Source organism: Salvelinus fontinalis, chromosome 11 (assembly GCF_029448725.1).
Source record: "Salvelinus fontinalis isolate EN_2023a chromosome 11, ASM2944872v1, whole genome shotgun sequence".
In the NCBI taxonomy this organism is placed as follows: domain Eukaryota; kingdom Metazoa; phylum Chordata; class Actinopteri; order Salmoniformes; family Salmonidae; genus Salvelinus; species Salvelinus fontinalis.
Genome location: NC_074675.1, coordinates 27,687,302 through 27,710,049, shown reverse-complemented (window position 1 = coordinate 27,710,049; position 22,748 = coordinate 27,687,302). Strand labels below are relative to the sequence as shown.

The following is a 22,748-nucleotide window of genomic DNA, read 5'->3' as shown; positions in this document are numbered from 1 at the left end:
CAAATAATATGACTGTTCTCGCCTGCTATCCTCTCCACATTGGCATGGCAACACAGCCTTAGGTAGTATTCTATTCATGTTGCTGTTTTGGAGGAAGATAAATGTGTTATTTTATTTAAGATGTACAGTATTTTGTATGGAAATGTAATAATTTGTGATACAAATGTGACAATTAAAAGAAGAAAAACATATTTTGGTTTCCTCTGGGTCATTTTCTCAATTTATCAAACAGAAAGAAACATGTTACGGCTTCTGCTTGCCAAAATTAATACGAAACCATCCGTATATTTATACAAATGAAAGTCCTTCATGATCATCAGGCAAACAGCGCTCTGTTATTTCAGTCCTGCTGTTACAAAAATAAGCTTGCCTTAAATTCTCACTCAATCTACATTATGTGGACTTCCACAAACTAAGGATCTAGAAATGAAATAAATACATGCTGTCTGATGTGGCTGTAGCCTCCATTATGTCATCCTAGTATCAGGACTAAATTGACTGACTGATGCGTTGGTTTGAACTCTTGATAGTATACATCATTCTGAAATGACCACTTAATATGACATCACACAGAGAAAAAAAAATAAGAAAAATGCCTTTTCATAATCTGTCAAAATACAAAAAAAAATAACACATTGTCCCTTTAGCCCCAGAGTCTAAACTGCCAGCAAGCCAAAACATTTGAAAACGGTCAAATTCAAGCAGCACTCTCCACAACAAGGACCAGATTCTTCTTGTAGCAGTCCAGACTACAGAGAGGGATCCCAGTCTTGGAGCACGAGTACCTCTTCAGATTACTGCACCCATTTATCCCACAGCCTACCGGTGCCAGGGGAGGGGGGCACAGGGCAGCAGGGGTCGGGGCAAGCACCCCTATTGGGAACGAAATCCCCATTCCCTGGGCTGAGTCACAGTAGCGGACCATGGGACACTGGGCCTGCTTAAACTTACGCTCCCTCATACTCTTGATCTTGGCCTTGGAGGTCTTGGTGAGCCTCTCGATGGTCTGGTTCTTGTCCTCCTCTGCCTTCTTGGCCGCCTGCAGGCGCCTCTTGCGGGCACACTCCTCTCTCTTCTGCATCATCTCGGTGGTCATCTCCTTCTCCTTGTAGCCCATGGGCAGCTCCAGGAGAGGCTGGTTCTGCTGCTTGTGCAGGAGGGCTTTCTGTAAGGCAGAAGCACACACACACACACAACCATTCAGGTTCAGTAGGATGTAGAACTAAAGTTTTACATAAATTCAGGATTTTCTGTAATCTTCCAAGTTTTTAAAGGAAAACGCCACATGAAAACTTTGGGTATTTGTTTCATTAGTCCATTGTTGATATAGTCCCTAAATGTTTTGCATGGCAGCAATCAAGTTAAGATACATAACTTTCAAAATACAGAAATATCTTAAACTTGATTGCTGCCATGCAAAACATTTAGGGACTAAATCAACAATGGACTAATGAAACAAATACCAAAATTACATTTTTGGCTGGGATTTTCCTTTACCTAATTGCCGTTTCTCAAATCATATTGTGACCTGGCCTGGCAAAATTCCCTGAGTCAAGCCACGTGGTCAAGTGAAAGTTATCCCTACTTTGATATGACAGACTAGTCTGGGGCCTGCTCTCTTGTTACATTACCTGTCTGGCTGTGAGCAGGGACTCGTCGATCTCCTTCTTCAGCTCTCCGTTGTCGTCCAGCTCTCCTTTCTCCAGGGCGTCCAGCCACTTCTCCTCCTCGTCCACCGGCTTACCCAGGGAGTCTGAGTCCATGTCTGGCAGAGGAGACGGGTCCAGGTTACTGTCCTCATCTAGAGGCAGGGAAGAGAAAGAAAACACGTGCATGGTTATGATATTAAAAAGACATGGCTATGATCTAAAATGGCACCCTGTTCTGTATATAGTGCACTACCAGGGTCAAAAGTAGTGCACTATATAGGGAATAGCATGCCATTTCATTCAAACACTTGATGTTTGGCAAAGACAGAAACAGGCTCACTGAAATTACATTAAATATTTGCCTTGTGCAGTGAACTTATTTATTCAGTGCCTTCAGAAAGTATTCATACCCCTTGATTTGTTGCAATACAGCCTAAATTCAAAATAGATTTTTCCCCCCACCCATCTACACACAATACCCCATAATGACAAAGTGAAAACATGTTTGTTTTTTTGAAATGTATGCAAATGTATTGAAAAATAAATACAGATCAAAGGAAATTGGATGCACCTGAGCTCAATTTGGAGTGTCATAGCAAAGGGGTCTGATACATACACTACCGTTCAAAAGTTTGAGGTCACTTAGAAATGTCCTTGTTTTTGAAAGAAAAGCACATTTTTTGTCCATTAAAATAACATCAAATTGATCAGAAATACAGTAGACATTGTTAATGTTGTAAATGACTATTGTAGCTGGAAATGAATTTTTATTGAAAATCTACATAGGCGTACAGAGGCCCATAATCAGCAACCATCACTCCTGTGTTCCAATGGCACGTTGTGTTAGCTAATCCAAGTTTATCAGTTTAAAAGGCTAATTGATCATTAGAAACCCCTTTTGCAATTATGTTAGCACAGCTGAAGACTGTTGTTCTGATGAAAGAAGCAATACAACTGGCCTTCTTTAGACTAGTTGAGTATCTGGAGCTTAAGTATTTGCGGGTTCGATTACAGGCTCAAAATGGCCAGAAACAAATAACTTTCTTCTGAAACTCGTCAGTCTATTCTTGTTCTGAGAAATGAAGGCTATTCCATGCGAGAAACTGCCAAGAAATTGAAGATCTTGTACTACGCTGTGTACCTCTCCATTCACAGAACAGCGCAAACTGGCTCTAACCAGAGTAGAAAGAGGAGTGGGAGGCCCCGGTGCACAACTAAGCAAGAGGACAAGTACATTAGAGTGTCTAATTTGAGAAACAGATGCCTCACAAGTCCTCAACTGGTAGCTTCATTAAATAGTACCTGAAAACACCCGTCTCAACATCAACAGTGAAGAGGCGACTCCGGGATGCTGGTCTTCTAGGCACAGTTCCTCTGTCCATTGTCTGTGTTCTTTTGCCCATCTTAATCTTTTATTTTTATTGGCCAGTCTGAGATATGGCTTTTTCTTTGCAACTCTGCCTAGAAGGCGAGCATCCCGGAGTCGCCTCTTCACTGTTGACGTTGATACTGGTGTTTTGCGGGTACTATTTAATGAAGCTCCCAGTTGAGGACTTGTGAGGCGTCTATTTCTCAAACTAGGCATATATTTGGGGAAGGGTATTAAACAATTTCTAGAGTTGAAAGTTTCACAATGGTCTCCGTCATTGTGAAATATAAAAATGTTTGAACTACCAAGACTTCCTAGAGCTGGCCGCCCGGCCAAACTGAGCAATCGGGGGAGAAGGGCCTTGGTCAGGGAGGTGACCAAGAACCCAATTGTCACTCTGACAGAGCTCCACAGTTCCTCTGTGGAGATGGGAGAACCTTCCAGAAGGACAACAGTCTCTGCAGCACTCCACTAAGCAGGCCTTTATGGTAGAGTGGCCAGACGGAAGCCACTCCTTAGTAAAAGGAACATGACAGCCAGCTTGGAGTTTGCCAAAAGGCACCTAAAGACTTTCAGGCCATGTGAAACAAGATTCTCTGGTCTGATGAAACCAAGATTGAACTCTTTGGCCTGAATGCCAAACATCACGCCTGGAGAAAACCTGGCACCATCTCTACGGTGAAGCATGGTGGTGGCAGCATCGTGCTGTGGGGGTGTTCTTCAGCGGCAGGGACTGGGAGACTAGTCAGGAGAGGAAAAGCTGAACGGAGCAAAGTACAGAGAGATTCTTGATGAAAACCTGCCCCAGAGCACTCAGTACTTCCGACTGGGGGCGAAGGTTCACCTTCCAACAGGACAACAACCCCAAGCACACAGCCAAGACAACACACAGCCAAGACAACGCAGGAGTAGCTTCAGGACAAGTCTCTGAACGTCCTTGAGTGGCCCAGCCAGAGCCCGGACTTGAACCCGATTGAACATCTCTGGAAAGACCTGAAAATAGCTGTGCAGCGAAGCCCCCATCCAACCTGACAGAGCATGAGAGGATCTACAGAGGAGAATGGGAGAAACTCCTCAAATATAGGTGTGCCAAGCTTGTAGCGTCATACCCAAGAAGTCTCAAGGATGTAATCACTGCCAAAGCTGCTTCAAAGTTCTGAGTTAAGGGTCTGAATACTTACGTAAATGTGATATTTCAGTGTTTTTTTTTATTTATGAATTTGCAAACATTTCGAAAAACCTGTTTTTGCTTTGTCATTATGGGGTATTGTGTGTAGATTGAGGGAGTAAACAACGATTGAATCAATTTTAGAATAAGGCTGTAACATAAAATGTGGAGAATTTCAAGGGGTCCGACTACTTTCTGAATGCACTGTATATGGAGTGTATATATAGTAAATAAATCACATTAAGCACATAATTACTTTTATATTGAACATGAGTGGATATGATGAGCGTAAGAGACAGACCTTTGCACTCACCAAGCCAGGCCCGGTACTGCTCAAGTGGAACACCCTCAGAAGGTTTATCATCGTCATCATCAGAGTCGTCATCCACGATCATCAGAGGACACTGGGAGGGGGCTACACCAGGGACCACAGTGAACGTTGGCACACTGGTTCATGAGAAAAGAAGGAGAGAGAGAACAACAAACCATACATTTAAAGGGACCCCCCAGATGAAGTTGCTGCCACTATTTTGACGTAATTTCCTGTCGAACAGAAGAAATGCACTTTTAGGTTTCACCTCCGAAGAATGACGATACTGTACTGTACATAGTCACGAATTGGGAATTTCCATGTGGAGTTGATAAACATCAACAATTAGGACACTGACAGCTGTCAGTGTAGCTAGCTAGATAAGGTTAGCTAGCTATCTTGCTAACCTAATCTAGCTAGCTAATGTTGTTGCTGTTTAAATTTTGTTTTAACTCCACCGTATTCAAAAGATTAGCCCGCTGGCTCTACAGCTGATTCAGGAGCTGGATTTAGGGAAAACTTCACCACAGATGGAAACCACTAGCTTATTTGTATTTATTATGGATCCCCATTAGATGCTGCCAATCTCTATTGATATCTCCAAAATGTTGGCATCTTCCCTTTATTGCAGCCGCGAAACTGCCATAGAAATGGAGGATATTGTGTTCTCAGTCAACTTACCTGATAAAAAAATAAGGGTCAAATTTTTTAAAATGTTAGAAAGAGTAAGACGAAACTCCGGTAATATGGATAACTATTGAAAGATTGTTGATATGCAATTATTTGTATATTTTTTTTTACATTGTAATGGACACGGTGCAATTTTTGGTAGGCTGCTGGCAGGCTTTGGATGCGGTACAGCAAGCCAAGTCAGCCTGTGCTCATGGTTCTCACAGGGAAGTGAAATGATAGGCTACAATGACTTTGCTCATGCATGCCGCAAATGACAAGTAACTACAAGTCCCTTGAATTTCTTTCGCGGGTGCCTTTTCATGATCTGGATAGACACTTGTGGTTTCTAGCTAACGTTACACCAATCAAAGCAGTGGAGTGTGTGGCAAAGCAACACTTTAGTGGCCAAAACCTTGGGGCAACGGGGGGAGCGGGTTTGCAAAATGCTATCATATCACGCATTTATACAATTTTCAGGTATCTTTTTAAAAATCCAGACTAACAAAAAACAAAAAAGTGAAAATTGACTAATTATCCAATGGATTATGATAATTTTCTGCTAAAATGTGAAAAGTGGTGGTGAAAAAACTAATTTACACCCCTATGGTTGTTTGCTCCATGGCTAAAGAGACAAGGCTGTTTGGCTGATTTCAGTCATTAAGAAGAAGAACTTTGCAGCTGTTTCTGATTAATAAACAATGCCATGCTAATGGGTGGTATCATTCAAATAAAACCCAGCCCAGAAATAAAATGTAGGCTGAAAATAATTTGTATGTCATATCAAAGGAAAAGACAATGCATTTACGCGGATTTGCACAAAGTGGGCAATTCGGATGTCACTTCAAGTCCAAATATTATATCATACTTTAACTAAAACGATGACTTATTGACTTAAATTGTTGTGCAAAAAAACGTCTGTCAAGCAAGACTATTAAAATGGCAGCGAGGTCTCACCTTTTTGTCCCAACTGTTTGGCCTCCCAGTTTGATCTTGAGTCTGAGCTGTGTGGGGGGCTTGACCACAATCCCAGAGTCTGACTCCATGGCCTCTGAGTAGGAGCCCATTGTCCCATTGTCACGTTGATGCTTCTTGTGCTTTTTGTGTTTCCTCCTATGCAGGCTGTGTAAGCCCACGTGGTCTCCATCACCTGTAGTAACAGACAACAAATAGAGATGTAGACAAGATATATAAACAAAGTCAGGCCTATTTGGTAGTGTATAATGTTGGTAGAGTTGGTAGAGCGCTTGGTTCCCGCTGGGACCACCAATTTATTTATTTAACTAGCTAAGTCAGTTAAGAACTCATTCTTATTTACAATGACGGCCTACCGGAGAACAGTGGGTTAACTGCCTTGTTCAAGGGCAGAATTACAGATTTTTACCTTGACAGCTCGGGGGTTCGATCCAGCAACCTTTCAGTTACTAGCTCAACGCTCTAACAACTAGGCTACCTGCCGCCCCAATCTACATGCATGGCTGACTGTTAATCGCTTTGGATAAAAGTGTCTGCTAAATGGCATGTATTATTATTATGTCGCCATGTATGTCTCAAAAGAATGGCTAAGGTTAGTGGCTCCTGGACATTTCATAATATGTTATGTCTGGTAGTCAATATGATGGTGTAAAATGTTCAATTCAAAACCATGCTTGAGACATGGGAGCATAACATCAACAGTAAACAAACAACTCACCTAAAATAAACCTTGGGTGGATCATGTCTTTCCTTTTCCCCATTGAAACGACTGTATATATCAATCAAAACCAGAAAACGGGTTCTGCCAGTCTACATCCTAGCAAGGTGGCCTTGCTCGATCTACGGAAGAGTCGTCAGCAACTGTTCGCTAGGTAAACAAAATGTTTGTTACTGTAACAGTTAGCTATCTAACTACTCAATGCCATCACGGGACGACCAACCTACTCGAGAGTTGTCACGCGCTTTGATAGCGTGATAAGTAGCAAATAGTCTACTTTGATGAAGCATTTGCAAGCCCAACACGTGTTGTCGATTGACAAAATACAACTGACTAAAGTTAGCTAACTTAGCTAGCTAACGTTATCTGGAATAATTAACTAGTTAGATGGCTGCCTTTTAGATAAATGAACGCTAGTTGCTCACGAATCAAGGTAAGGATGAAGTTGCTTTCCTTCAACGCATTTCCCCGTTCTTTGTATAAACAGGACAGTAATGCAGAGTCATTTGAAAATACACAAGACAATGAAATCAAAACTAATGCTAGCGTAACTACTTAGCTAGCTAGCAACGTAGACTTCCTTGCGGCTTCGAAGACGATTATGACTGTGGATTCGGATACGCTGCTGCCATGAAAGTACTGTCTAGACTTGGCTTCTCGACTGTTCCACTGATTCGATTCATTCATAAATTGTCTAAGATAATTTGTTACGATTTTATTATTGGGCACATGGGGGAAATTATACATGTTTATAATTATGTAGTTAGTTGATTTACACAATTACAGTACAGTAATCTCAAAATTATATAATATTTTGACACCTGGGTAATGTAGTCCACACACCGGCCACTTGTGTGGACTATTGCTAGTGGAAAAGTACATTATCCAGCGGCGGCCACTGTACGATTAAGCACAGGATACGCAAGGTCAGTCAAGAAACAAACGTGTTTGTAATACTAATCGGTTGTTGAGCTACTGAAGTTTATTCGTGTGTAAATAATTTTGTGCAATGTATTTCAGTCTAACTCTTTGCATATGTTGCTACTTGTTCCTATATTTGTTCTGCCTTTAGTGCACGACAATCCACTTCAGTGCTGCCATACGGCAGAAGCAAAACAACATAACAGCTAGCCCCAAGGTTTGTCAGAGGGCGCCATTATTCCTGACGTCTTTAAATCAAACGACGTCAGGAATAATAGCGTCCTCTAGTGGACCTTGGGGCTGCATAGTAAGTGCCAACGATATCACACTCAGGTTTCCTTGTGTAATGAATGCATCCCATCATTATACCATGATAAAACAAGTACATTTACATTATTTCCATGTTTGGTAACTTGACCCAACAATCAACTTTGCATTAGTATTTAGTAGGCAAGCAAATCCACAACTATCCATGTGTCATCATGCACTGTCACATTGAATATCTATATTCCCCAGGAGGTGCGATTGACACCACAGGCAAGCTTGCTCTGTCAGTGCTGATTGTTAGAAGGTGATTTTACAGGAGCCATGAACTACGCTCGGTTTTTGACAGCTGTCAGTGCAGCTCGGAAGCCCTCACCTATCCGAATGTTAAGTAAGTCGTCATGGTTGTAGAACTCTATTCCATATTGCTATGTTCTGTGTTTTGCCATGTAGAATTTCTCTTTAGTATTTTTTTTTCTTTGTCAGTTTTCAGATATTTTTATTTCATTGGTACTTTTGTAACCTTTGTACCTTTGTGTCTTGCCCCCCTCCATCCCAAAGCTGAAATCCAGCAAAGGTCACCCCCATCCATGATCTCCTTGGCCGCAGGGGCTCCCAACCCCAACACGTTCCCCTTCCAGTCCTGCTCCATCCAGGTGAAGAACGGGGATATGCTCACCTTCGACGAGACCATGATGAAGAGGGCTCTGCAGTACTCTGCCTCCAGCGGGTGAGTCAGTGACTGAGAAGACATTGGGTCTGTCCAAAATGGCACCCTATTTTGTATATACAGTGCATTCTGAAAAGTATTCAGAACCCTTGACTTTTTCCACATTTTGTTACATTAGCCTTATTCTAAAATTTATTAAATAGTTTTCCCCGTCATCAATCTACAAACAATACCCCATAATGACAAAGCAAAAACAGTTTTGACATTTTTGCAAATGTACTAAAGATAAAAACGGAAATATTACATTTACATAAGTATTCAGACCCTTTACTCAGTACTTTGTTGAAGCTCCTTTGGCAGTGATTACAGCCTCGAGTCTTCTTGGGTATGACACTACAAGCTTGACACACCTGTATTTGGAGAGTTTCTCCCATTCATCTCTGCAGATCCTCTCTGTCAGGTTGAATGAGGAGCGTTGCTGCACAGCTATTTTCAGGTCTCTCCAGAGATGTTCGATCGGGTTCAATTCCGGGCTTTGGCTGGGCCACTCAAGGACGTTCAGAGACTTGTCCTGAAGCCACTCCTTCCTTGTCTTAGCTGTGTGCTTAGTCTTTGTTCTGTTGAAAGGTGAATCTTCGCCCCAGGCTGAGGTCCTGAGCGCTCTGGAGCAGGATTTCATCAAGGACTTCTCTGTACTAGCTCCGTTCATCTGTCCCTCGATATTTAAATAAAATCAAATAAAATGTATTTATATAGCCCTTCGTACATCAGCTGATATCTCAAAGTGCTGTACAGAAAGCCAGCCTAAAACCCCAAACAGCAAGCAATGCAGGTGTAGAAGCACGGTGGCTAGGAAAAACTCCCTAGAAAGGCCAAAACCTAGGAAGAAACCTAGAGAGGAACCAGGCTATGAGGGGTGGCCATTCCTCTTCTGGCTGTGCCGGGTGGAGATTATAACAGAACATGGCCAAGATGTTCAAATGTTCATAAATGACCAGCATGGTCAAATAATAATAATCACAGTAGTTATCGAGGGTGCAGCAAGTCTGCACCTAAGGAGTAAATGTCAGTTGGCTTTTCATAGCCGATCATTAAGAGTATCTCTACCGCTCCTGCGGTCTCTAGAGAGTTGAAAACAGCAGGTCTGGGACAGGTAGCACGTCCTGTGAACAGGTCAGGGTTCCATAGCCGCAGGCAGAACAATTGAAACTGGAGCAGCAGCACGGCCAGGTGGACTGGGGACAGCAAGGAGTCATCATGCCAGATGGTCCTGATGCATGGTCCTAGGGCTCAGGTTCTCCGAGAGAGAGAAAGAAGGAGAGAATTAGAGAGAGCATACTTAAATTCACACAGGACACCGGATAAGACAGGAGAAGTACTCCAGATATAACAAACTGACCCTAGCCCCCCGACACATAAACTACTGCAGCATAGTCTCCCATTCCCTGCCGCTGAAAAACATCCCCACAGCATGATGCTGCCACCACCATTCTTCACCGTAGGGATGGTGCCAGGTTTCCTTCAGACGTGACGCTTGACATTCAGGCCAAAGAGTTCAATCTTGGTTTCATCAGACCAGAGAATCTTGTTTCTCATGGTCTGAGAGTCTTTAGGTGCCTTTTGGCAAACTCCAAGCCGGCTGTCATGTGCATTTTACTGAGGAGTGGCTTCCGTCTGGCCACTACCATAAAGGCCTAATTGGTAGAGTGCTGCAGAAATGGTTGTCCTTCTGGAAGGTTCTCCCATCTCCACAGAGGATATCTGGAGCTCTGTCAAAGTGACCATCGGGTTCTTGGTCACCTCCCTGACTAAGGCCATTCTCCCCCGGTTGCTCAGTTTGGTCGGGCGGCCAGCTCTAGGAAGAGTCTTGGTGGTTCCAAACTTCTTCCATTTAAGAATGATGGAGGCCAGATCTCTGCCTCGACACAATCCTGTTTTGGAGCTTTATGGATAAATCCTTTGACCACATGGCTTGGTTTTTGCTCCGACTGTGGGACCTTATATAGACTGGTGTGTGCCTTTCCAAATCATGTCCAATCAATTGAATGTACCACAGGTGGACTCCAATCATCATTGAGCTGTGTCTACAACTTGATCAATCGAACAGGATGCATTGGAGCTCAATTTTGAGTCTCAGACCAAAGGGTCTGAATACTTATGTAAATAAGGTATTTATGTTTTTCTTTCTAAATTAGCAAAAATGTCTAAAACCCTGTTTTATTGATTAATGAAGAAACTGTTTTTTAGTTTCATTTTAAAATAATGCTGTAACATAACAAAATGTGGAAAAAGTCAAGGGGTCTGAATACTTTCCGAATGCACTGTACATGCACTGAGTGTACAAAACCTTAGGAACACCTTCCTAATATTGAGTTGATCCCCCTTTTGCCCTCAGAACAGCCTTAATTTGTCGGGGCTTGGACTCTACAAGGTGTTGAAAGTGTTCCACAGGGATGCTGGCCCATCTTGACGCCAATGCTTCCCACAGTTGTGTCAAGTTGGCTGGGTGTCCTTTGGGTGGTGGACCATTCTTGATACACACGGGAAACTGTTGCGTGTGAAAAACACAGCAGCGTTGCAGTTCTTGATACACTCAAACCAGTGCGCCTGGCAGCTACTACCATACACTGTTCAAAGGCACTTAACTATTTTGTCTTGCCCATTCATCCTCTGAATGGCATACATACACAACCCATGGCTCAAGGCTTACAAATCCTTCTTTAACCTGTCTCCCCCCCTTCACCGGCACTGATTTGAAGTCGATTTAACAAGTGACATCAGTAAGGGATCATAGACAGACCAGGTGAAAGCTATGTCATGGAAAGATGTTTTGTACACTCAGTGTAGTGCACTACTTTAATAGGGAATCGGTGCTATCTTGGACACACCCGTTGTGTATTGTTAAGTAGCATCTCTTATCGCGCATAAATCTTTCAAAAGTCTGCGGAAGCTTCTTCAGAGCGCGATAGGAAAGAGTCAACAAGGACATTGCCTTTTGAAAGCGCTCCGCAACACCAACGGAGTAATGTACATGACTAGCTCTACGCACGGTCAGGAGTTTAGACTGTAGAATCCTGCGGACATGAATGGTTTGAAACAAGTTTTATTACGACGTGTTTGAACTGGTCAACGCTGTTCCTTGAAACGGTTAGGACAGCATGACGCCTATGCTAGTTAATGGCGGTGGCAGAAGGTTATCTCTTAACAGCTTCTTATCTACCTTTTACAACAGTCTAAATAGTAAATAGTGGCTCATATTGGGCTGTAGAGCTCTCAACCTGTGTGCGTGCGTGTGCTCTCGACCACTGCTTTGCTTTCCACAGCGTTGGTTTAATCACTTCTGATAAGAGCTAACAGGACGATAAAGCCAAGGCTGCTTCCTAAAAAGCACCCTATTATGCACACTAGGATTAACGTTTCACTGGATGTCAAAACCCAACATTTTATTACGACATACCCTGGCTGCTATTCGAGTTTTATTATTCATGATTAGGTCTATTTCTTGCTTAAAAAAATACACATTTTCAAGGAAATAAGATGAGGTTAAGGTGAGATGACATAGGGTGAGGTTAAGATAAGGTGATGTTTTGTAACTGCAGGTTATTCATGATGAGGCAAATCTGAATTTTCACTTAATTAAGTCAATATGTCCACTTACTCTCACATGGACATCAATTTGAAAGTTCAACTAAAGTTAGGATTCGACCCCTATGAATGGAACTTTTTTAATTTAGGCCTCTGCCTACCTGTATATAGAATCCCGGAGCTGTTGACTTGGATGAAGAACCTTCAGAAGAACCTTCACAGCCCTCCTACAGCCAACTACAGCGCTGAGAAGGGCCAGATGGACATGTGTGTTACTACAGGCAGCCAAGAGGGTCTCTGCAAGGTATTACATTTCCATTTTAGTCATATAGCAGACGCTTATCAAGAACGACTTACTGTTAGTGTATCCATCTTAAAATAGCTCGCTCCGACAACCGCATATCACAGTAAGTAAAAGGTTCCTTAATGAAGCAGAAAAGAGAAGTGCAAGGAAGGTAAGTTAGGTGTGACTGCCACTAATGATCCGGCGATCCCATGACCCTGTCCTGTTCTTGCCCTCCCCTCTAGTACTTTTCTCTGTGTTTTTGGCAGGTGTTTGAAATGCTTGTAAATCCCGGAGACAACGTTCTTCTGGACGCGCCCACGTACTCTGGGACTCTCGCTGCAGTAAGAGCCTCTACTCACAACCACAGATACACACACAATCACTTTCTCTCTCTGTCGCAAACTCACTCACTCAGGCAAGCTCTGTTAGCACGAATGGCAAGGCCACTGTTGAGAAATCAAAATGTGACGGATAGTGATATCAACAACAACAACATAATGTTAATAATAATAGATATAAAAACTCACTCTCACGTTTACTCTCTCACACACACACACACACACTGTGTTCGCCGTCCCAAGCTCCAGCCATTGGGATGTAACCTGATCAATGTGCCCAGTGATCAGCACGGTATGATCCCGGGTGGGCTGAAGGAGGTGCTGTCCCGCTGGGACCCAGCAGATGTCCACAAGCCACACAGCACCGTACCCAGGGTCCTCTACACAATCCCCAATGGAGGAAACCCCACCGGGGCCTCCATGACCACCCAGAGGAAGAGGGAGGTCTACGAGGTACGGTAGAGTCTGCAGACCCATAGGCCCTATTCAAATAGTTCAGAAATGCATCCTTCCTTCCTACTTTCCTTGGAAGTAGTCCCAGATCTGAATTGGTTGAATTGGTTAAAGTAACAGGGTGGTAACCTTGCTTTCACCTCTCCAAATTATTTTTAGATCAGTGCTTACCTCATGGAAACCTCAAGGAAGTATTCAAACAGATCCCCATTAGCTACTGCACATGCAGCAGCTACTCTTCCTGGGGTCCGCTTAAAACGTACAAATACATGACAAAGTACAGAACGGATATAGACAAGAACAACATAAGATATTATATTCCATTCAAAATTATAATACATTCAAAATAAAAATAGGAGTTATGTATTGGAAAGACAACAAGAGACGACAACAACGATACTATTTACACACTATTTATATATACAGTACATCTTCATATTCTTATGTACAGTTCAATTAGATCTTTAGAAAGAGGAGAGGCATTCTGATACATACATTTAAAAAAAAAAATTTAAAAAATGTTTTTGCCAGAGTAAACTCTGGTGGCAGAGTAAACTCTGGTGGCAGAGCATTCCATGATGACATGGTTCTACACATAACTGAGCGGCATATTAAATCTGTTTTTTTTATTGGTTACCGTGAAGAAACACATAGTGGTATGGCTGGTGGGGTACGTATGTCTGAATGAAGTGTATGCAAATAGATTAGACAAGTGGTTAGGCATTTTCAACAGACAAATGTTTCTTAAAAAGACTAAAGAGAAGTAGTCCATTTCTCCTCTACCATGAAAGACTATGATGCATGTTGTTGATGTCAGTTCTGTGTGTGCAGTTAAGGGCAAGGCGTGTTGCTTTGTTTTGAGCCAGTTGCAGCATAGCCAGGTCTGTCTTTTCTGCACCTGAACACATTACCGGACAGGTATCAAGATGGGACAAGATCAGAGCCTGAACAACTAGTACAGTTGATCTTTGTGTCAAAAACGCATAACATGTTTATATAGCAGACATAACTCTCCCCATCGTCACAACAACTTTGTCAATGTGACTTGACCATGATAACTGACCATCCAATGCTCCTCCTAGGAGTTCAGCTTCTTCAACTTGTTCAATGGTCACACCCTTTATGCACAACTCCAGTTGAGGTTAAGGTCTAAGAGAATGCTTTGAACCAAATACAATGCTTTTGGTTTTAGATGTATCTAAGAACAGTTTATTGTTTTTTACCCATTCTGACACTGACTAACTCCTTGCTGGGAGACTGAGTGAGCTCACTGGTTGTAGGTGCTGATGTGTTTAATGTGCAATCATCAGCATATACAGTCATTTTAGCTTCTTGTAAGACAAGTGGCAAATCATATGTAAAAATAGAGAAGAGTAACGGTCCAAGGCAACTGCCCTGCGGGATACCGCACTGTACATATCTGATGTTAGAGATGCTTCTATTGAAAAATATTCTCTTGAGTTCTATTGGATAGGAAGGGAAAGGGAAGGAAAGGGAGGCAACCAATTTGAGTAGAATACAGACTGCAGAGTACAAAGCCATAGTGTATATTGCTGCCACAATGACACATGGTGTCTATAGCCTGAACCATAGTGTCTATAGCCTTGTCCCAGATTTGTTTGTGCTGTCCTGTGTGCTGTCTCTGAGTTAGCAAGACAGCACAAACAGATCTGGGACCAGGCCCAACTGACATTCGGGAAGGAAATTGGGAGGGACCCAATCTGAATCCATTGTTCTAGTTGTTATTAATGATTTCCTTAACAGTCTTTTTCAAATAGGGCCAGAGTTTGACATGGTCCTGGTTAGGTCACTGACTCATGCATATGGGAGCGAAGGGAAAGGGAGGGTTTCTTTCTGAAACTATTGTGCTAGTTCAATTCAGGCCTCTGTAAAATATTGATTTCCCTAAAGGTCTACTTCACAGAATGAATCAAGATTTTGTTGTCGTTTTGACAGCTTGCCAGGCAGTATGACCTCCTTATTATTGAGGACGACCCCTATTACTTCCTACAGTTTGACAAGGTAAAAATAGTTTCATTGTTTAATGTATGACTTTGTATGTTTTATTGGGACACATTGCAATGGCATCACCCCTACTGTATATAATAGAACAGGCTGCTCATGCGTCTTTCTCTCTCTCTCTGCAGCCTTGGGCTCCCACGTTTCTCTCCATGGACGTTGACGGGAGAATCATCCGGACAGACTCCTTCTCAAAGATCCTGTCGTCAGGGTGAGGCAGACTGTTAGATCGCCAAGGCAACTATGTGGGTTTAGAGGTCAGGGAGGAAGAAGGAAGTACAGTCACTGTATTCATTTACCTTTTATTTATGCAGTTTTGTCTAATTGAGAACCGTCTGTTTGCCAAGAGAGACCTGTTCAGTAGACTAGGGTGGTCTAGCAGTCTAAGCCGCTGTCTCTGGAGCACATGTACGATGTACCACTCCCAGCATGAGTTCGAATCCGGCTCACTACTCTTTCAGCAATCTCTGACCTACCTTTCACCTCTATATCTCTATATCCAATAAACATACAAAGACTTTAAAAAATATAGTTTAAAAAAAGACCTGTTCAGTTTGTTATTACACTATTACTAGCTACTTTTGTGTGATTTTTGTAGTCTGTCTCTCTATGTGGTTGTCGGAACTTTTTACCGAAAGACTGTCAGAAGCTGTGTACTCAGTGGGTTATTGAAGTCCTTGTTTTTCCAGTTCATGTGGACAATTGAATTACCTTGTGCTATTCCCGGTAGGTATTACACACACACACACACACACACACACACAGTATTGTACAGCTAACCTTGTGGGGACACACAATTCAGTCCCTTTCAAAATCCTATTTTCCCAAACCCCTAACCCGTACTCTTACCCTAACCTTAACCCATAAACCTAACCTTAACCCTAAAACTAATTCTAGCTCCTAACCCTAAACCATAATGTAATTCTAACCTTAACTCTAAACCCCCTAGAAATAGCATTTGACCTTGTGGGGACTAACAAAATGTCCCCAGTTGGTCAAATTTGTGTTTGTTTACTATTCTTGTGGGGACTTCTGGTCCCCACAATAATAGTTAAAAACGTGTCCACACACACACACACACACACACACACAGGATGCAGCACTGCTGTGCCTAGGAAGACAGAGGACACACTGCTTGTTGTTGTTGTTGTGATGTTCCTTCACCAGTGAAACGGCCCCTTTCTGCCTTTCCCATGTGTGTGTGTGTGTCTCTGCAGGTATGACCCTCTGTGTCTGTCTTTGCAGGCTGAGGATAGGCTTTGTGACTGGGCCCAAGCCGCTGGTGGACAGAGTGGTACTACACATCCAGGCCTCTACAATGCATACCAGCACCTTCACACAGGTGAATGAACCTCTACTTCTAACCCCATCACCCCCTCTAAAATTGCATCACCTTCCCCTTTAAAATTAGACCTAGTAGTAAACTACCCCACCATTCGCTTTGAAACGCATGTAGTAATAAATAAGTAATATAGCATGCATGTCTTAGTAAACTGCCGTACCATCCCCTTTAAAATGAATGGTACGTAGTAATAAATATGTTCAGGCATATTTACTTTCATGTGATGTTTGGTTGTATTTCCTACTTTGCCTCTAGTCTCTAGTCATTGTTTAAATCCCATATGAGGCTTCTTTCCTGTGACTGTAATCACAGCAAAACATGAAACTGCGTTTTCAGTAGTGCACGAAATAGCAACACGTTCTCCAACAGAAAACGAAGGGGGAAAAAGATTCCAAGGTATATCAAGGTCGTAAACATTTCAGGTAGTCCCTCCACGTTTTGGCCTGCCTTCTTCCCATTTGGTTGTTTGTGAATACGACCTTGATTATTTTTTAAAGTTATTTTGCCGGAAGAGACAGTTTGCAGCAGTTTTAATGTGAGTAGTTACCATAGCAACAACGAGACAACTCCAGTCATCGAGAGATATTACTATATTGTGTTCTATTTAATTCTGTGAATGTACTGTACCATTCTCAGTATAGATTAGTGGCATAATTGTCTGTGTTCTCCCATAGAGATGAGAGTAGACAGAAAGCGTTAGTTGTTTAATCCGTGTCATCACAGAGGTTAATGAAAAAATCCACTCAAAAACAATATTTAGGTATTTTTTTCATTAGTCCATGGTTGATGCAGTCCCAACATAATTTTCCCCCATGTCAGCGGGCAAGTTTTTAAGATAATTGGACTTTCAAGAAGCAAAGTGTCACCGGCCACATCATGGTGCCTGATTTTTCCTTTTAATGCAACACTAATTCACTTTTCATGAGGTGGCAGGATGAGACAGTCACGCCCACTCGCTGCCTGCTCTTTGTAGATGAATATCATGTTATTGTAACATCTGTGTGTTATTTTCACGTATACGGAAGGAAGTTAGGATTAGGTATATGAGGACGTGTGAGTCAAAGACGAGCACACTGTCTGTCTCTCTGATCGTTACATCTGTTTTTCCTGAGTAAATATAGGTGATATAGAAGTATGGAATGTTCTAGACAATATGGAATTCAGAAAGAGTTAACTTCCATTTGCAACACAATGCACTGGAACATGCAACAGATGCAGTGTTGACTACTCCTCCTTCTCTCCTTCTTTCCTTCTTTCCTTCTCTCCATCTCTCCCTCCAGCTCATGGTGTCCCAGCTGCTGCATGGCTGGGGTCAAGAAGGCTTCCTCAACCACGTAGATGGGTAGGTCAAAGGTCGTACCACTGGCAGCTGTATAAACAACACGCATCTATGGTGTCAATATAGCTAAAGATATGAGTTGTTTGTGTTATGTGTTGTTGTGCAATTATTGCTTTTTTTTGGGGGGGGGGGGTATTGATTACAATATGAGCAGTTCAGCACTCTACAGTATGATGGACAAACCTTTTCTCTTTCAGAGTGACTGAGTTTTACAGAACACAGAGAGATGCCATGCTCTCCTCTGCAGACAAGTGGCTCAAAGGTTTGTGTTTCACTCACTCACATGGTTGTGTCCGTTGAAGCCTAACATTAAAAAAACACTCATGAAGCCAGCACCTCACACAGTGCTAGTGCCTTGTTAAAATCACAAAGCATCAGAGGAAGTAGTGCTTTGCCAAAGGGGTAATAAGAAAGAAAATCCCTGCTCCTGCACCAAACAATACCTAGACCTAACCCTTCTGTGTGTGTGTGTGTGTGATATATATATGTAGATGTGGCAGAGTGGCACGCCCCAGCTGCAGGCATGTTCCTGTGGATCAAGGTGAAGGGCGTCGCAGACACCCAGAAGCTGATCATGGAGAAGGCTCTGGAGAAGGAGGTAGGTACACAAACACACACACAGTCTAAACTCTACCCTACAGGCCCACCTGATCTCGGGCTCCACCACAGCTCACACATACACTGACTAAACTAATACAACCTGTTTGACTGAATGAGATTATGTTTGGTGTTTTAAAATAGTCCACTTGCATTGAAGTCCTGTATCTTTGGGAGATTCCTGTCGTTTATAATATCTCTGTATTTTAGATACTTCAAGAAGAAGTTTACTCCATTTGAACCAAATCTCTATTTTCGATGTCAATAGAAGGGCCCAGACACTTTTTCTTGTGAACTCACTTGTTTTAGAGAAACTTACCACACCAGCAATATACTTTCTTACGTTTTATCTGCAGTTGTAGAGGCACAGGAAAAACATGAACAAAAGGCAAAAACACTCAAATACCTCCTTTTAGAAACCGCGATGCTCTCAGCATAGTGATGCAGGTCTTTAGATGTTGTACACGTGAAATTGTGTCATTCCGAACTTTATTTGCGACGTTAAATTCCATTTGATACGTTTCCTCTATCCGGCAGTGCTGCTTCTCCATGTAGAGCACACGGAAAAGTATTCTGGGCTACGTCGAGAAGTACAACGTGGAATACAACATTGCGGATGAAATTCGGAATGACACAGTTTCGTGTGTACAACAGCGAAAGATCTGCATCACCGTACTGAGAGCGTTGATGTGTTTTTGGAGCTTTTGCTCATGTTTTTCTGTGCCCCTACAACTGCAGAACAAGCATAATGAAGTATATTACTGGTGGGGTAAGTTTCTCGAAAGCAAGTGAGATCCCCCCCCAAAAAAGTGTTTATTGGCACTTCTATACCATGCCATTACCATTGAAAATAGAGATTTGGTTCATATTAAGTGAACTTCTCCCTTAACAACAATTCGGCTACAGGTAACCCTACTGTCTGTTTGTTGTCTGGCGTTAATGTCCTACTCATGCATGCAGGATGAGCAGCACGAGATTTTCACTAAGGGCCGGGCTAGTGCTTGTCAGAAATAGGATATTGGATAGTATGTGAAGCTGTCATTATCCAAGAAGGCAAATGGATTTAAAATCCCACGGTTTCCCCCCGCCCACATAAGAACTCTCCAAATCCACGCTGATTGGTCTGCTTCTATGTGGAAAGAATAGGAAACACAATCGGGGCTTTTTAAAATCTAACATTGGGTATTTTCTTCACACTGCACCAAACAATTGAAGCCAATTGCAGTAGATTATAAAAGGCTGGTTATGTACAGAGTGAGTCTGGGAAATGGTAAAAGTAATAGCTAATTTAATATCAGCACACAGAATCTACTATACAAGCAGCAGTTTTATGATACATAATTCAGAGCTTCAAGATAAGTGTGTGTGTGTGTGTGTGTGTGTGTGTGTGTGTGTGTGTGTGTGTGTGTGTGTGTGTGTGTGTGTGTGTGTGTGTGTGTGTGTGTGTGTGTGTGTGTGTGAGAGAGTGAGCAAATTAACTATGACAGAAGCTCATAGGGTCTACAGCCACCAACTGCAGTACAGTTTTGGCCCCTTTTGTCTTAGTGTCCATATTTGGTAGTAGGTGCTGGTTGGTTAAACATTTTCTGTTGTCCTACTTTAGGTGCTGCTTGTCCCTGGAGGTGTATTCATGATCAACAGCTCAGAACCGTGTCCTTATGTCAGAGCGGCCTTCTCCCTCTCCACACCGCAACAGATCGACGAGGTAAAGAAACACACACACATGCAAATGCAGCCACACACACACACAAACACACTTGAAGGCAATAAATGAGTAATACATGTACCTTCTCTTTCTTTCTCCACAGGCTTTCAAGAGGCTATATGCACTCATCAAGGAATCTTTGTGAGGAGTACATCAGATAACAAATGGACGACAAACTATTTTCATTGGCAGAGATACATTTTTTTACAAATTCACAAGCTTCCAGTTTAAATAGTCGCATGTACGGGATACACCGTCCGACGAAATGCTTACTTGCAGATTCCTTCTCGACAATGCAACAACAATAATAAATAATCAAATATAAGAATACGAACATGAGTGGCTCGGTAGAATAGTATAAATGCTTTAGCATAAGTTTAATACAGGAAGGCAACATTTATAGTCTAGTATTTACCAATCATAATAAGACTTTGGTACCAGCAGTTGTGATGTGTGTGTGTACGCGCTCCGATACTGTCTGCTGCGTGCCTTCCTCCGGCACCGCTTTGAGTAGATGTCCTGGATGGGTGGGAGCACAGTGATGTACTGGGCCGTCTTCACCACCTGCTGGAGGGCCTTGCGGTTGTGGACAGAGCAATTCCCGTACCAGGCCGTGATGCAACCAGTCAGGGCGCTCTCAATGGTGCAGCGATAGTATTTGGAGAGGACCCAGGTCTCATGCAGATTTTCTTCAGCCGCCTTAGGAAGTAGGGACGCTGTTGCTTCCTCTTGACAAGAGTGGTGGTGGTGTTGGTCCACGTCAAGTCCTCAGTGATGTGGACGCTGAGGAACTTAAAACCAGCTGACTCTACTGCAGTCCCGTTGATGTGGATCGGGGCATGTTCCCTCTGCTTCCTGAAGTCAGCAATCAATGCCACAAACTTGAATCACCTGCAAATCACAAAAATACAAATTTACGTCAGACAAGATACGCATGTTGCCTTGGAGATGACTGTGAATGTAATCACCGTTTTGCAGCCATTGGTCTACCTTGGTAGCTAACACTGTGTCACACTATTTACAACTCTACAACTAAATCAGCATTACTTGAGCCGAGCATTTCTGAAGACCAAAACGTTCATAGTTTTTAACTAAAATGTTAGACAGTATGTACGCTGAACAAAAATATAAATGCAACATGCAACAAATTCAAAGATTTTACTGAGTTACAATTCATATAAGGAAATCAGTCTATTTAAATAAATTCATTAGGCCCTAATCTATGGATTTCACATGACTGGGAATTGTCCCAATCCTCTTCAATGGCTGTGCAAAGTTTCTGGATACTGGCGGGAACTGAAACACGCTGTCGTAAATATCGATCCAGAGCATCCCAAATATGCTCAATGGGTGGGCTGGTTAGTATGCAGACCATGGAAGAACTGGGACATTTTCAGCTTCTAGGAATTGTGTACAGATCCTTGCGACATGGGGCCGTGCATTATCATGAAACATGAGGTGATGGCGGCGGATGAATGGCATGACAATGGGCCTCAGGATCTTGTTACGGTATATCTGTGCATTCAAATTGCCAAATGTGTTCATTGTCCGTAGCTTATGCCTGCCCATACCCTAACCCCACCGCCACCATGGGGCACTCTGTTCACAACGTTGACATCAGCAAACTGCTCACCCACAAAACGCCATACATCATGCTGTTTAATCAGCTTCTTGATATGCAACACCTGTCAGTCTATCTTGTCTATCTTGTCTAACTAGTGTATCTTGGTAAAGGAGAAATGCTCACTAATGGGGATATAAAAACATTTGTGCGCAACATTTTACAAAAATAAGCTTTTTGTGCGAATGGAACATTTCTGGGATGTTTTATTTCAGCTCATGAAACATGGTACCAACACTTTACATGTTGCGTTTATATTTTTGTTCAGTATACATTTGTAAAGATTAGAGAATGTAACAGTTGATCGATCCATGCACTGTTATATTGTCATGATTTTGGTGAGGGAAAGTAAATGAAAATCTTTTCTTACAATGTGTGTGTGTGTTACCATTTTCTACCACCAGGGCGTTACAACGGTTAGGACTGTTTGTTGGGATTCCTTTAAAAATGTGACTTCCACGTGATTTAGAACGTTTCACTGCTCCAGTATGTAGCGACTTTACGAGCTGTGGAGGCCAGACACACAAGCCACTGTGTATGGTGCTTAGGAGGAGTGTTTGTGTACAGTTTTAAACCCCCTGTCTCATTCCTGCTTTGAACTGAACTTTCAGTTCCTTGAAACTCTGCTGTGTTGTGTTCTGGATATCTATTGGGTCAAGGACACACTTTCCTCAATATCAACACTTGCCAATGTGAGATAGATAGTATTATTGATTAATGGATCAATGGATTGAGTCTTTTAATAGCCTG

The 22,748-nt window shown here is 42.4% G+C and overlaps 2 protein-coding genes across 8 annotated transcripts; one reads left to right on the top strand and one right to left on the bottom strand.

Annotated features, from left to right (window-relative positions):
- Positions 1-191: 191 nt before the first annotated feature.
- LOC129865426 (INO80 complex subunit B-like) lies at positions 192-6,946 on the bottom strand. Of its 2 annotated transcripts, none has more exons than XM_055938231.1 (5): positions 6,859-6,946; positions 6,123-6,315; positions 4,488-4,633; positions 1,632-1,801; positions 192-1,165 (listed from the first exon to the last, which is right to left on the bottom strand). In XM_055938231.1, exons 1-5 carry the CDS (start codon positions 6,899-6,901, stop codon positions 698-700), a joined length of 1,020 nt encoding a protein of 339 aa, XP_055794206.1. In that variant the 5' UTR covers positions 6,902-6,946; the 3' UTR covers positions 192-697. The 2 variants fall into 2 exon arrangements, with proteins under 2 accessions (XP_055794206.1, XP_055794207.1); XM_055938232.1 differs by having other exon boundaries at positions 4,500-4,633.
- aadat (aminoadipate aminotransferase) lies at positions 6,924-22,370 on the top strand. Of its 6 annotated transcripts, none has more exons than XM_055938226.1 (14): positions 6,924-7,012; positions 8,296-8,434; positions 8,605-8,773; positions 12,470-12,602; positions 12,851-12,925; positions 13,166-13,375; positions 15,332-15,397; positions 15,523-15,605; positions 16,640-16,736; positions 18,017-18,078; positions 18,273-18,337; positions 18,567-18,673; positions 20,276-20,377; positions 20,481-22,370. In XM_055938226.1, the coding sequence occupies exons 2-14, from the start codon at positions 8,368-8,370 to the stop codon at positions 20,520-20,522; spliced, it is 1,278 nt and encodes a 425-aa protein (XP_055794201.1). In that variant the 5' UTR covers positions 6,924-7,012; positions 8,296-8,367; the 3' UTR covers positions 20,523-22,370. The 6 variants fall into 6 exon arrangements, with proteins under 6 accessions (XP_055794201.1, XP_055794204.1, XP_055794200.1 ...); XM_055938229.1 differs by having other exon boundaries at positions 6,930-7,012; positions 8,363-8,434; XM_055938225.1 differs by lacking the exon at positions 6,924-7,012 and adding an exon at positions 7,202-7,291.
- The last annotated feature ends 378 nt before the right edge of the window (positions 22,371-22,748 follow it).